General features: G+C 38.4%; 1 protein-coding gene across 2 annotated transcripts in view; it reads left to right on the top strand.

The window, feature by feature from the left end:
• ATM (ATM serine/threonine kinase) overlaps positions 1–15,544 on the top strand; it is a 108,496-nt gene extending 92,952 nt beyond the window's left edge. For both annotated transcript variants that reach the window (XM_054015520.1, XM_054015519.1), the window contains exons 56-63: positions 446–562; positions 3,637–3,786; positions 4,414–4,579; positions 6,241–6,327; positions 6,427–6,541; positions 10,342–10,405; positions 11,394–11,530; positions 11,654–15,544. In XM_054015520.1, coding sequence (XP_053871495.1) covers positions 446–562; positions 3,637–3,786; positions 4,414–4,579; positions 6,241–6,327; positions 6,427–6,541; positions 10,342–10,405; positions 11,394–11,530; positions 11,654–11,834 — 1,017 coding nt within the window. In that variant the 3' untranslated portion in view covers positions 11,835–15,544. The remainder of the gene's footprint in view (positions 1–445; positions 563–3,636; positions 3,787–4,413; positions 4,580–6,240; positions 6,328–6,426; positions 6,542–10,341; positions 10,406–11,393; positions 11,531–11,653) is intronic.

Genomic DNA, 15,544 nt, shown 5'->3' with positions numbered 1-15,544 from the left:
GGGTTTTACAGATCTCTGGCAGTGGTAACTAGGACTGTGTTGCAATTGTGGTACGCTGAGACCTCTGGAAAAGCTGCGATCTGCAGTCCTTATGGCTAATTATGGGATAGGGTGTAGCGTTGAATGAAATGACATCTTTAAAAGCATGCTAACATAAGTAAGTTACATAGGGTTTTGGAAACCCTAAAAATCAAAAATCAAATGTTTGCAATGCGAAGAAGGAATAAAAACTGGTAGATTAACTTTATTTTCAAGCTTCTGAAGTGTACTACAAAACCAAGTATTAATTATATTTGCATAGTTTGACTTGGGTGAATAGGAGAACATTTAATTTTTATGTTTTGTGGAGGCTGTTGCTCTTCTAAGAGCACCTTCATTGCAATAAAGAGGAAGTTGGATGTTAGAAGAATTGTCCTTTAATTGCTTTTTTGTATTTCTTTTAAAGGGCCGGGATGACCTGAGACAGGATGCTGTCATGCAGCAGGTTTTCCAGATGTGCAATACACTGCTCCAGCAAAACACTGAAACCAGAAAAAGAAAACTCACCATCCGAAGATATAAGGTAGCCTCCAGCTGCTGCTGCAGCAGAGTTGTGATAAATGGCTCTTGTGTAGTGTGACAATTTTACTCTCTTCTTTTATCTCTATAACCCAAAAGCTAGCTAAAAGTACGGTACGTTGTCAAGAAATTAACTATTTCCTCAGGTGGGGCAGAGTTCAGATAAAGCAAAGGTTACCATTTAATTTTCTCCAGTCTATAAAGTCCACGGAAAAATTATCTGGTGCCCTGATGTCTATTTAAATACCCCTGGAAGCTTTCTTTGTAGAGACTTGAAACAGTAAAATGAGAGAGCCATTTACTGCCACTCAGTTGTAAACTGCTGACCATTAGGTTTCAGCACACAAGATCATTTAAGTTTTCTCTTTAATTTCAGTCTTGTAGGATCCCTTACAAGTTCAACTGAGTCCAACAGCCCAATCCAAAATCTGCAAATGCAGGATCTGAATGTCAGAACTGTATTTGATGAGACAAAGAATGAATTTAATATTTCTGGATATAAAAAAATAGTTTGGACATAAGCTTTTCCCCTTTTTCTTCCCTCTAATGTGTATGGTGTGTACAAACATATTATAAAAGAATTAAGATGAGCTGCTAATAAATAGTTTTAAATGAAGGTTGAATGAGCTTTGTCTTTGACAAATTGGAACTGTGTTTCAGTCTGTGAAGTGATTTATCCTAATTAGTTATGTATCCTATAATACTTTCAAGAACTCATAGGTGGATTTCATTATGTCTTGCTTAAATAGTTTTCAATCAAACTTGGTATATTTTGTAAACATGCAAAATGAAGGAGGACAGGGAAGAAGGAAAAGTGTTCATAGGGTTTTTAAATGTATATAATAGAAATTACCATGAAAATACAAACTCCCTCTTTACTATGAGATTTCAAGTCTTTCATAATCCATCATCAATGAACAACAAGGATAAGAAGACAGAAGATGTACAAAAAACAAAGGAGTAGGAAGGAATCAAAACTAAAAGAGATGACTACCACTCAGCCAGAGGATTATTTAGTCTCTGTGCTAATTCAGTCTGCTAAGGCAACCAACAAGGAGGGGGCAGTTAGAGCCAATTGTGATGTGAACATCTGTTCACTAGTACCTGGCAATAGACTAAATTTGTGAGATTTGATAATGGTTTAAAAACTGGCTGATAGGACAGAAGGTACCATTGTGATCATCTAGTATCTTCAATTTCACATATGCTCATTACAATTGTTACATGGTATCTTAATACCCGCAATTGCTTGTAATAATCCTATAAAATTTGTGTTGAACTATTAGTAATCATTGCATCATTTTACTACCTGACCAAACATGGAAACTCAGCAGGGTAATTATGTTGTATTGAAGTATTAGTAATAGCTGTAAATGGTTCCCTAGCAGTTTCTTTTGATAAAATGAGATCTTCCAGTTGTGCTTAGAAAAAGCTGTATAAAAACAAGTATGATGCTGTATGGAATCTGGGGGACACTTTAGGATATTATGAATACCAATATTTATAGATTCATAGATTATAGGACTGGAAGGGACCTCGAGAGGTCATCGAGTCCAGTCCCCTGCCCGCATGGCAGAACCAAATACTGTCTAGACCATCCCTGATAGACATTTATCTAACCTACTCTTAAATATCTCCAGAGATGTAGATTCCACAACCTTCCTAGGCAATTTATTCCGGTGTTTAACCACCCTGACAGTTAGGAACTTTTTCCTAATGTCCAACCTAAACCTGCCATGCTGCAGTTTAAACCCATTGCTTCTTGTTCTATCCTTAGGCCTTGGCTACACTGGCAATTCACAGCGCTGCACTTGCTGCGCTCAGGGGTGTGAAAAAACACCCCCCCCCCTGAGCGCAGCGAGTGCAGCGCTGTAAAGCGCCAGTGTAATAGGCACCTGCAGCGCTGCACGCTCGCTCGCAGCACTGCACGCTATTCCCCTCGGAGAGGTGGAGTACTTGCAGCGCTGCGAGAGCTGGCGGTGCGACTACACTCGCGCTTCACAGCGCTGCCGCAGCAGCGCTGTTAATCCGCAAGTGTAGCCAAGGCCTTAGAGACTAAGGTGAACAAGTTTTCACCTTATTGTAAAGTTGCAATGAGTTATGTCAGATATGCCATGTAAGATATCTGCAAAAATGTTATAATTTGCCAGATATGATCATCTTGTTTATATGTTTGTATCACTGTTGTATTATGAGTTACAGATATGTATGTATGTCTGTATTTCAAATTTGTGCTATGCTTCTGGGTGACACTCCCAGACAGTTTGGCATCAGCACTGCCTAGCCTGCTTGATGGCCCATTAAGGACCATCAGCTATATAACTGACCCATTGAGAGAAGGCAAGGGATACACCTTATGACTTAGCAAGGTATGCAGGGGCATGCCTATGGACAGAAAAGGCTTCCAAACCATGTGCTGGGCAGCTTGTGTTTGAAACAAAGGAAGCATAAGCCGCATGGCAAAAGACTATAAAAGACAGTTGCATCTTCTCCATTTTGTCTTCAGTCCTGCTTCTTACCTCTTGTTATGTATGTGACTGTTTTACCATTTAACATCTCGCTTCTTGTTCTTTCTTTTTTCTTTATTATAAACCTTTAGTTTTAGACACTAAAGGATTGGCTGGCAGTGTGGTATTTTGGGGAAGGTCCAAACCTATACTGACCTTTTAATGTGGCTGACCCTTTGGGGTCGGAAGATCATTTTGTATATATGAGCAGATGTTTTTTTAAATAACTTCACTGACCTGGACGTAGGTGCTGACTGGGAGTCAGAGAACTGGGATGCGATAAAGGGGGCTGTGTGATTTCTTTTTTGCTTCTTGATAACCAATGTGGGGAATCAGAAGCACCATTTATGACTGGTTGAGGAGTTTAACTTCAGTGTTACCCCACCGGTCTTGGGAGTATCTGCTCTCCCTTTTGTAGCCTGCCCTGACCTTGGCATTTCCAGTGAGGGCTGCCCCAGGTACACCAGGTCATAACAAGGTATGTTGAACTCAATTGTACAGTCTACTCTAATACACATGCCTATTTAAGAGATACATGTTAGGGTTGTGGTGTTTGGTATTCTTTTCCCAGGTGATTCCCCTTTCTCAGAGAAGTGGTGTCCTGGAGTGGTGCTCAGGGACAGCTCCCATTGGTGAATTCCTTGTGAATCCTGAAGAGGGAGCTCACAGGAGATACAGGCCAAAAGACTACAGCAGTACTTACTGTCAAAAGACCATGATGGTGAGTCACAATAGCAAAAAATCTTGCTCATTTAGTGTCGTGCAGAGATTCTTTAGAGTTTTGATCTTTTAAATAATATACATATATATTGTGTTAATGAATACATTTCTGTTATAAACCCAATATTAAAAACCGAGAATATAGGCAATGAAATAGAACTAGTTAACTAGATCTCCAGGTTTATATGACAATAACCTGAGATTAACTACTAAAAGTCTGAATTATAAAGTAAAAACTTGGCATGTGAAGGATCAAACTATAGTTGGATCTCCAATAGTATGACGTGATAATCCCTTCCATTATCAAAGCTCGGTTGAAGTTCAGAATGAACCTTTTGTGGAAGCCCAACAGGGTATGCCATATTTTGCAGAATTAATTTACATTTGTCAGTGTTTTTCATCATAATGAGAGAACATAGTAATTTATGAAAACTAGAAAATAATTTAATTATTACCATGAATACAGAGAAGTTTTATCACAGCTGCAAGATTGTGTATCTATGTTAGAGAGAGAGAATTTGATATGGGAGTAGAGCATTGTGTATTTCTTTCCAAAGAATGGAGTAGGCTCCATCCAAACTAATAAATGGGTGAAATCATGGCTAATTTATTTGTGGTTTGTTTAAAGGATGCACAAAAACAGCATTCTGAAGAGAAATACAACATCTTTATGGACGTTTGCCAGAATTTTCAACCTGTGTTTCGCTATTTCTGCATGGAAAAATTCCTGGACCCAGCTGTTTGGTTTGAGAAACGATTGGCATATACTCGCAGTGTGGCTACATCATCTATCGGTATGTAAAACAGCTGCTGTCATTGTTTTCAAGATAAGATAATTTTCAAACCTAATGTTGGTAATAACTAGCATAACTATAAACAAGGAGATTAGAACATTTTACGGTAACAGCAATTAAGCTAAGACATATTGAATGGGAAATAAAAAATAACAAAAACAGGTTGTTTTTTTAAATGACTTCCAGCACCCAGTTTATTGAAACACTGATTCCATTTGTCTCAGTAGAAAGACAGTATCAAACATTGCTCTTTTGCTTTTTATAAGGTTTTTTTAAGTCCTAGAAGATTTAAAACATATTTCCAGTCAAACACTGATTTCCACTGCCTCCCTCCCCCAAGAACTGAATCAAAGGAAGGCTCCATTTTTACTTTCTTTGTGAACCAGCATCATTAGTGGTATTTATAATAATATACTCAATTGGGAGGAGGGGTAATTTTTATCTAACGGCTGCTGCAGTTAACAAGGAAATGCAAAAAGTGGATTTTTAATAAGGTAAAATTTGATATTTTTTTTCTTAACTCCTGGATAATTGAGTTCTGGAGTTAAAATGAATATTTAGGTTCTGGACGACATCCGATAGCAGAGTGAGTGTTAAAGTAGGCTCTATCTTAGGTCTAAACAACATGGCAAGAATCCCTATTTAATATAAGATGAACATACTTAGCATGTTGCATGTATGCCTTCTCCTAGAGTAAATTCCTGTGCAGTGGGCCTGCACACAGCCCAATGACATGTTTAAGACCTCAACATTCAGCTTAAGTGGTGTGCACAGCCCTATACAGAACCATAACCTTTCATACTTTTTCACACACAAAGATTATTTCCATACTTGGAATTCAGTATGTTATATACAGTACAATGGAATCTATTGATTGACATATGATGGGGAGACTTATTTGTGAATGACTGAATTTAGCAAATTAGTGGGTTCATTGTCAGCTAATAAGGAAAAGATCATGCATCACAAAATGCATGTTGTACATTTATTTTGACAATTGTTGTTGTGTTATTTATTATATGCCAGAATGAACTTATGAAATACTCTGTATTGTAAAAATATGAAACCTCGCTAGTAGTCACTCACTACAGCATCTCCTAGCAAATCTTTTTGCTGAAAAGTAAGGAAAGATTGCTTCTTTTGTATGTATTTATAAAATTTATAGATTAGCAAAATCCAGATGTGAGAGTTCTACTGCATATTAAATGTTTTTGACTTGTTCTTTATTTTACTGTGAATCGACTTTCTTTCTTGGACCAGTTTTATGAAGTCATAGGGCTAAATTGTCTGCTGATGCAAATGGGAAGAACTCCTCTGAAATAGACCTGTGCACATTTACATCAGCAGAAACTTTCACCTGTTTTATCTAATTCATCTCTTTGGTTGCAAACTTATTGCATGACATTTGGTATTCTATACTGGAGCTACATGTATACATATAGAACTGTGTGTATTATTTTTCTCTTACTTTTAACTTGTTTACATAAATCAAGCTTATTCTATGAATATGTTCTATTAGATTTTTCAGCATTTTTACAAAGGTGATTGTGTAAGGCGTAATCATGTATTCTAAGGAGCAATCATGTACACTAAAATGTAAAGTAGTTTTACAAATCATGATTTCATACAAATCGTTTCATTTTGAGATAATCTCTTTTCAGTTGGTTACATACTTGGGCTTGGAGATAGACACGTACAGAATATCCTGATAGATGAGCAAACTGCAGAATTGGTGCACATAGATTTAGGTAAGAGGAAAAGTAAAAAAAAAAAAAAAAAAAAAAAAGAGCTTTCAATTGTCTTTTCCTAAACATTTTTGTAACATTTCACTATATCTCTTACTTCAGGGGTTGCTTTTGAACAGGGCAAAATCCTTCCCACACCAGAGACTGTTCCCTTTAGGTTAACCAGAGACATTGTGGATGGGATGGGCATCACTGGCGTGGAGGGAGTCTTTAGAAGGTAAGCGATGCTTCTTAGGCCTAAGAGGGCAGCCAAAGGTCTCCTAAAATATGATTGTTTATAGTATGTAATATAGTGCAGAGAGTGTTGAGAGAACTCTTAACTTCCTATGGAGAATAATCAAATCGGAATTAGTGCCATGTAACAATCAATTATGGAATCTTTAATATTGTCCTTCGGTTGTACAGCTTCTCTCCTCATTCATCACTAATGGGTTAATGCTGCCCAGTGATGGAGTTCAGAGGTAGTCAGTTGTTGCTGGAGACTCCCATCAGTGCAGGCCACTAGATTTTCTCCCTTTGGCAATGGAACAAGTTGATGGTGCAGTTTCTCTTGACCATTTCGTTTTATGGTAGAACCCTTATTTTACTGGGGAGTGCTGGGGAGCACTCTGCTAGGTCTTTCCCTTTCGTGGCACTAGTGCCCCTTTGTGGGTTCCTCCGCCTGGTGTGATATCCAAATTCTGGAGTCCTCAGTGAGTAGTTTAAATAATAAACTTTATTTAAAAAAAGAAAGTAAAACCATAAGCACTGGAGTGCTGTTGGTCAGGCAGAGTCACAGTAGGGCAAACACACGCACACCCTTAGCCAGATTGCTTGTCAAAGAACTGATAATAATGTACAATATATATAGGTGGTATCACTTGACCAATCGGTACAGAAAAACAGGTTACGAAATCAGAAACTGTTGCTGGGTAAGATAAGAAACTGGTGCTAGGCAGGAACAACCATAACAGATTCTGGAGACCTGCACTTCTCTGGCCAGGAGTCCCTTCTGCACATGTGCAGATGCGCAATGGTAACCCAGCAGACACCTTGATTGACAGCCCTTAGGCTGCACTTGCTCTACTCACCCTATGCTGTTAGTGCAGCCTATAGTGAGTAGTTCATAAAATAGAAAACCTCAAAGTCACTGTACATACGTAGCATAAGTTGCCTTATGATGCACTGCATCACTTTCTTCTTGCCTTTAGACCACTGCAAAGCCATTTCAAATGCTTCGAAGGCATCAGAATATGAAGGCATGTCAACTTGCTCATATAAAACTGGTTGTTTGTAAGGCCTGGTCCCCACTAAGTCCCCACTTCGGACTAAGGTACGCAAATTCAGCTACGTTAATAACGTAGCTGAATTCGAAGTACCTTAGTCCGAACTTACCGCGGTCCAGACGCGGCAGGAAGGCTCCCCCGTCGATGCCGCGTACTCCTCTCGGCGAGCTGGAGTACCGGCGCCGACTGCGAGCACTTCCGGGATCGATCCGGGATCGATTTATCGCGTCTTAACCAGACGCGATAAATCGATCCCAGAACATCGATTGCGTGCCGCCGGACCCTCCGGTAAGTGAAGACAAGGCCTAAGACTGGTGTCGAGAGTCTTCTGTATAACTTCAATTTTTATTTGTTTTCGTGTGATAGATGTAGCTGCACACTAGCCAAGGAAAACATGGTTTTTACCTAATAGACATTAATGTTAGAAACCCCTCCCTCCACTGCATCTAGAAATGAGACCAGACATCCTTTACCAAGGTCCTATTCCCCCATCCAGCCCATTTATACTTGACAGCTTGGCTGTTGGGACAGAACTATTAATCAGGCTTGCACTATCCTCCAGAGTGAATGGGAGTTTACTCTTCTTCAGGAAGCTTGAACACGAAAGGTCTAACCTGAATCTGGATAAAGTTTATCTTGTGGTATCAAGGGAAAACAAAACCCCCAAGAACCCTGCTACCCAGCTATTCTGGATTTTCTTCAGGACAGTCTGATCTCAGAAGGTAAACGGGCTCATGCTGACTAGTACTTGGATGGGAGACTCCCTAGGAACGTTGGGTGTTCTCAGCACCCAGAGTCTTAAGAAATAGGTGGTAATAGTCACAGGAAGGGTCAGGTCGCAAGTTACACACCAATAACCATGCAATAGGTAACACGACCAGTTAGTGACCGGAGGAACAGACCAGTTCAAACTGGACACTGCTGCAAAGGATTTATATCCCCTGTTCAAATGAAGAAAAGCTCTTGAAGCCAATGCCGAGAATTGCTCACCCTGGGTCAAAACAGACATGGCTCTGGCCATAATTTTATCACCTCTGTAAAAAGTTCCAGAGATACAAAACTTTATTGTCCTGGCAGGGCTCATCCATAGCCAGTTATCTCCAGTGGCTGGGATTGCTGGTGTCATGCCTTGGCTTCATCCCTTGAGTGGATTCCTCAAAATGCACCTGTAGAAATTCCTTTTGAGGACATGGAACCACACACCTGATGCAGTGCAAAATTGTGTGTCATTCTCAGATCACATCTGAATGTCTCTTTGTGGGCAGCTGAATACAAACAACATGCAGACAGTTGACCCAGTTTTCACCCTGGACTCTTTCATGCTCACAGTGGAAGAAAGATTCATTGCGGGGGGAGGGGCACATACCTGGAAAACAAATTTCCAAAATCTCAGCGTACACATCCTTGTAGTTCACTTTGACAGCTCTGTCAGTGGCGTGTCTGACCTAAGACCACAAACATGGCCACATAGGATCAGACCAGCAGTTCGAGTCCAGTAAACTGTCTATAACAATGACCAGTCAATATGTAGGCATCTAAGAGCAATGGGGGGAAAGTGTATGAGCCTCATCAAAGGAAGACTTGCAAAGTTAAGTGTCCATTCCCCTACAGAGGTATCCTTTAATAAGAAGATACTACTGGGCTGGTTCGGCTTTTGACATGTTGAAACTGTCTTCATTCCATACAATCTCAGAAAAATCCTCCATATCTTTTGGCTCAGAACAGTCTCAAACCAAGACCTATTCATACAGTGCAGCCAGTAAGATATGAGCACCATCATTACCAGGAGGCGCTGGAGATGGATTGGCCATGTGCTTCAGATGGAAACCGATTCTATTACCGGAATAGCATTAAGATGGGCACCTGAAGGCAAGTGAAAATGAGGCCACCCAAAAACAACATGGGGAAGAGCTGTGGAAGCTGAGCTGAAAAACCTGGGACACAGCTGGGGAACCATTGAAAACCTTGCCAAAAACAGGCAAGAGTGGAGGAGCTTCGTCGCTGCCCTAAACACCAGAGCGTAATGGGAACATGATGATGATGACTGGGTTAGTTCCCAGATAACTTCTTAGTTTATATTGCTTTCTTTATATGGGGGAACAGCCATTCTTACCTATTATTTTACTATAATAATTAAAAATCTGTTCTCCTTTCCTCCCTACTTCTGTGATTCGCTGCTCACTACTTCCCATTAGTGATGAATGAGGAGAGGTGCAACAGAATGAGAAATTTCTTACCTGCTAATCGTCTTGCTGTTAGCACTTTCTCTCCTCATTCAACCCTCCCTGGCAGTTTGGTGAGTGACTGGAATACAAATGGATTTTTTTGTCTAATAGGATACTTAGACATATATTAATTAACCTTAACACAATTATATCAGGTTTTTGTTAAGTTGTTGCTAATAAACGGTTGCTGGAGTGTTACTGCAGTTCAGGAAGAACTCGTCTGCTGGCCTGAGCTGAAGTTCATGGCTAGTCTTGAAGCCTCCAGCAACAACATTGGGCTGCCTACAAATTCAGAGGTGTGGAACAGTAGCCCATTAGTGAAGAATGGAGAGAGAAGCTGCTAACAGAAACATTTATCAGGTCAGAAATTCCTCAGTAATTTTCTAAAATGGAAGCTTCAGTGAGGATAATCTTGTGGTAAAATAATCTCTGAGAAGGGTATGAATACCAGTTGTTTAAATGATAGAAAAATAGTCTTTGGAAATGGGAGAAAATCCAAAAATGTGATTTAAAAAAATCTTTTGTAGATGCTGTGAGAAGACTATGGTTGTTATGAGAAATTCCCAAGAAGCTTTGCTGACTATCGTGGAGGTAAATGTTTCTTCATGCTTCCTGATGGAAAACTGAAAGAAAACTTTTAATTCCCTGCCTTCATATATACAGACTGGAATGTTGTGACTCTTACTGTCAGCTACAAATGAATATTTGTAACAAGCTTTTTCACATTGTAGTTCCATTTGCATTTTCCAGAATTACTCATGCATGTAGCTTTTTCAAAACAGTCACCAGCTCACATTGCTGTGGTAACCATTTCAGGCATATAAATTATTAAAATAAATTGCCTGTTATTCAGTATCCAGAAACTTCCAAAGAGAAATATAGCATTCCTACCAGGACCAATGCCATGGGAATTAAATCCCTTTTATACAGTACTTTCAATAGACAAAATGTGGTGATTTCATGCAGTGTAATAGAAAATATCAGTTTGGGTATTTTGCCCTGGCAACATGATGTTATTTTTAAAGAACATAATATTCAAGGCACGACCATAAGACAATGGTCCTGCTAATGAAAGCAGGGGGCTGGACTCGATGACCTTTCGGGGTCCCTTCCAGTTCTATGAGATAGGTATATCTCCATATATTATATTTTAATGCTAACACAAACCAAACACTCAGCAAAATAAGAGAAACAGTGTTTTGCTACACAAGCTTCTTAATAATTTGAAAATTAAAAAGGAATTAAAAAAGGAGAATTAGATTGTGTACTGAAAACCAATAACAATATTTAATCATTAAAAATAATGACCTTTTAATTGTAGAGATGGGACAACGTAGCAAAATTTGGATTGGATCAGAAGTTCTCTGGTGCCTGGGGATGGTCAGAGGTGTAGGGTTTTGATTCTGTACCATGTCTGCTTAATTGAGACATTCTGATTCTACTGGATTGTGCCAAATAAGAGGATCTTAGCCGTGTGTCTAGCACGGGCATCAGCTGTTTTATTTATCTCTTCCTGTTAGGGCATTGAACTAGTTGTAGTTTAAAACTTAATTTAAACAGATAATTCTTTCCTATGTAGGTGCTGCTCTATGATCCTCTCTTTGACTGGACCATGAATCCTTTGAAAGCATTGTATTTGCAACAGAGACCAGAGGATGAGGCTGACATCAACTCCACACTCAATACCAGTGATCAGGAATGTAACAGAAAAGCCAGGTAAGAGGTGCTTCTTTATTTCTTGCCTTGGATTTCATACTTTTCTCTTCTTACCCAAAGTTGTTCATCCTATTCGGGCCCCATGTATAATCTGATTATTTGTCATTTTTATTTTGCTATCAGAGATGACCAGAGTTTTAACAAAGTTGCAGAACGTGTCCTGATGAGGCTTCAGGAGAAGCTGAAAGGTGTAGAGGAGGGAACAGTGCTCAGTGTGGGAGGACAGGTGAACCTTCTGATACAGCAGGCCATGGATCCCAAAAACCTCAGTCGGCTCTTTCCAGGGTGGAAGCCCTGGGTATGATCTTGAAGTATCCAATAGGTTTTAAAGAGTGAATAGGAAACCTGTTTTATTTTGGGGGAAGGGTGGCTGGGTCAGCATTTCATACTGATGTTTCTTAATGGAAATACTGTATCGGAATCAACAGTGTAGATTATAAAGCAGTAGTACTGAAACAAGTGTTTAATTTTTAAATGATTTTTATCAGATTATATTGTTGATCTCCAGAATTGTGTTCACCATACACAAAACCCAAAGTACAGTATTCGGGTGTTCCTATACCACACTAAGAAAATCTTTTGACCTTCCAGGAATAGATACTTTTTGCTTGCAGTGAGATGGCATGTACAGTGTTCTTGCAAAACCTTTTTAAAACATTCATCTAATCTTGGATATCAGTTAAGCATCTAGAGCTTGATTTGTGTAACATTTATAGACTATATTATTACCTCTACTGAATGAGTGATTTGTAAGCTAAAAGACATCGAATAAGTCACTTAAATGTGTTACAAAAGAAGAAGAAACACTGTATCTTAAAGCCTATGTTGAAGTGATACTGGACAAAACTACAAAAAGGGAAACGTTAAATATAAAAGTTTAGTGCTAAAAATAATTTCATATCCAATGAACTGATAGGTTCTTATGTATTTTGTAGCCTAATTATATAGCTGATGATGAGAAAATGGGACATTATTGCACAGTATTTTCTAGATAAATGATCTTTGAGCCAAGTATAATATAGTGCTGCTTTTTGTGCTGCTGTAGCTTAAATTGTTTTGACACTTTCCTTGTATAAACCATGATTTTTAGCGTTTTAAGCAACGACATTAACTTTATCTCCAACTCAACTATTAAAATAGACTGATCCTGGCCTGAAACCTGACATACAGGGTCTAGCTCAAGAGCAAACACTCTTTGGATGTCTGAAATAAATGTGTTTGGAAGCTTTAGAGTTATATTTTGAATGCACAACTTGTTTATTGAGTGTGTGCAGTTTTACTTGATACATTTCATTGCTTGCCCCTTTGTAATATATGAAACTGCCTACTTTGGTAAGATAGTCAATAAGCATGTGTAATAGGGAACTCTGTTCAGTCCATAGTGTCCATGTTATGCCTTTTGAAATCCTTCCTGAAATATTTTTTGTTTTATTTAAAAAAGTACAAATAAAAGATACAAAGTCTGACAAAATTCAACAAAATCCTTAATATGGACTTTCTGCCTTTTTCATAGCAGTGTAAGTTAATGATGGAGTGTTGGCCTAATTTAGCATTTCACTGACTTTAGTTTGCCTTATTTTTGCCATTTCATTGTAATTTTAAAATTTATTTTTTCTACACACATTTTATTCCAGACTGCTGGTAGAAATTAAGACAAGTCTTTTTTAGTTTGGTGATGCTGCAGACACACATTTCTGTTAGAGACAAAGTGGGTGAGGTAATATCTTTTATTGGACCAACTTCTGTTGGTGAGAGAGACAAGCTTTTTAATATACATTTCTCAGACCTGAAGAAGAGTTCTCTGTGGCTTGAAAGCTTGTCTCTCACCGGTGAAAGTGGGTCCAATAAAATATATTACCTCACCCACCTTGTCTCTCTAATATCCATACATTTATGTTCACACCCATCAGTCTTGGATTCAGCATTAAAATTGCATCCTGGGTTTCCTACTCTAGAGAGTAAGGGAAGAGTGAAATTGACTTCCATTAGGGGACAGTAGTTTGTAGCTACACCTCAGAATTAAATGTGTCTGATAGGACAAGTGCCCCACTATACTGTAGTATTAATGACATCATCTAGGAAAAGGAGAAGGGTCTTGGCATGCAACTGTGGGATGGCAAGCAGGAGCACACGGAGCAAAAAGCCTTTGGCCAAGATTTTCAAAAATAGGTGCCTAAAGTTAGGCTGCTAAATAAGTGTGACCTGATTTTCAAATGTACTGAGTGGTTTTAGTGGGAGCTGCTGGATGCTGAGCACGTAAGAATGTCCGGTAACTTATCTAGAGGCCTAAATATGAAATTAACCTTAGGCACTTATTTCTGAAAATCTGGGCTATTGATTTAATGGCCTGCAATTTTGTTACCATTCCTCTAAAAAACATCAAAATAACTGTAAGGAACTCACGTTTAATTGGGCCAGGGTTCTAGCTCCTATTACATGTATAGATATAGCACATAAGTGTTTGGGTAAACTCTATCCCGACTGCACCTGTTATGGAGAATCCCCCTTGAAAGGGACACTGTCATCTAAGTAGGCCCAAAATTTAGGTTTTGTGTTAAAATAAATCATCAATCTAATATGAATAAACTGTTCATTAATTTTTAGCTTCAGAGATGAGCTAAACATTCCCCTATAGTGTTGTGTGAACTCAGTGTGCATGAGGACCAGAAAATGAAATTAATCAATCTGTTTTCATTGCCCAAGCTGCATTAATGGCGAAAAAGAAATGTATATAAATTATGTATGCTTTCATTATTCATAATGAAAGATGATGTATTAATTTTACATTGACGACGTTACTTTTGTGGAGGAATACCTAATTAAGTGATGTTAATGTGTGATGCACTAGCATTTATTCTGAGGACTCAGTTTTTACACTAACCTTGTTAAACTAATTACAGTGAATTTACTGGTGTCAAGCCACAGTACTCCACACCACCCAACAGAGACCATTTAAGCATTGAGCTTTCTTTCGGTTTTTGTATGTTGCAGTAGTTCTCTCTTTTTAAAAGTAAGAACTGGAAAAGTGAATATTGTATTTGACTGCTAAACTGTATATTTTTGAGCCACATGCCTGGATTTTCCTTTGTATATGAGAGACCCAGAAAAGACCTTTAATAAATACATGAAGTGCAAATGGCATTTTATTCTGAATAATGGTTAGGCAGAAACTGAAGTGCAGTAGCATTGAAAGTAAGGTAGATTAATATCGAAGAGCCATATACATTTACTATATTAGTAATGTAAAAATAAGTGAAGCCATGTTATATTGCATTTTTTTATATTCTTGTATTTCCCTGGAGTATGTTAATTGTTATATGCTTGAAAGATGTGATGAATTTTTATAGACTGTTTCTAAGGAGGATATTAGGCCTTTGTGAGTGTATGATATGAAGGGAAGGGTTGTTGTTTTTTTTAATAGATTTAGATTTATATTTTTTTTAAAGCCAGTGACAACTTCGTTGCATATGTAAAATGAACTATTGGTGTTTATGCAGTTTCTGTTGGACAAGTGTCCAACCTCAAATCTCAGCAAAAAGGCCACAGATTTCAATGGACTGTGGAGCCTGAACCTACCATTTCTACCACTAGAGAAGATTTCTCCAGAACAGCGATGGAGCTAAGTTGGCAGGGTAGTGTGGGGAAGCCAGGCTGTTTGGGGAAAGTGAAGACTTCAGTCTCCATAACTGTCGAACTGGAACCTTTCATGATGTCTAATGACCAACACCACACACTTTCTAATTAATTTCCCAGTAGTTATGAAGTGAGTTGTGTTGCTATGGAACTTTGGGCTTAAAGAATACATATTAGAATACACATCTGATTTCACCACAAAAAACTCTTTGTTTAAAACTGAGAAGTTGTGAATTCATAAAATGTATATTATATTTGCATGTGGTAATGCATGACTCATTGTATTTTCCATATGAATCTTCTGTACCTGCAAGAGCTATAACGCTTTTGTGAAAAAATGTCAATAAAGATATCATTGTTAGCAATGATTGCTAAGATTGA

This window comes from Malaclemys terrapin, chromosome 1 (assembly GCF_027887155.1).
Source record: "Malaclemys terrapin pileata isolate rMalTer1 chromosome 1, rMalTer1.hap1, whole genome shotgun sequence".
In the NCBI taxonomy this organism is placed as follows: Eukaryota; Metazoa; Chordata; order Testudines; family Emydidae; genus Malaclemys; species Malaclemys terrapin.
This window is presented reverse-complemented; position numbering and strand designations above follow the sequence as displayed.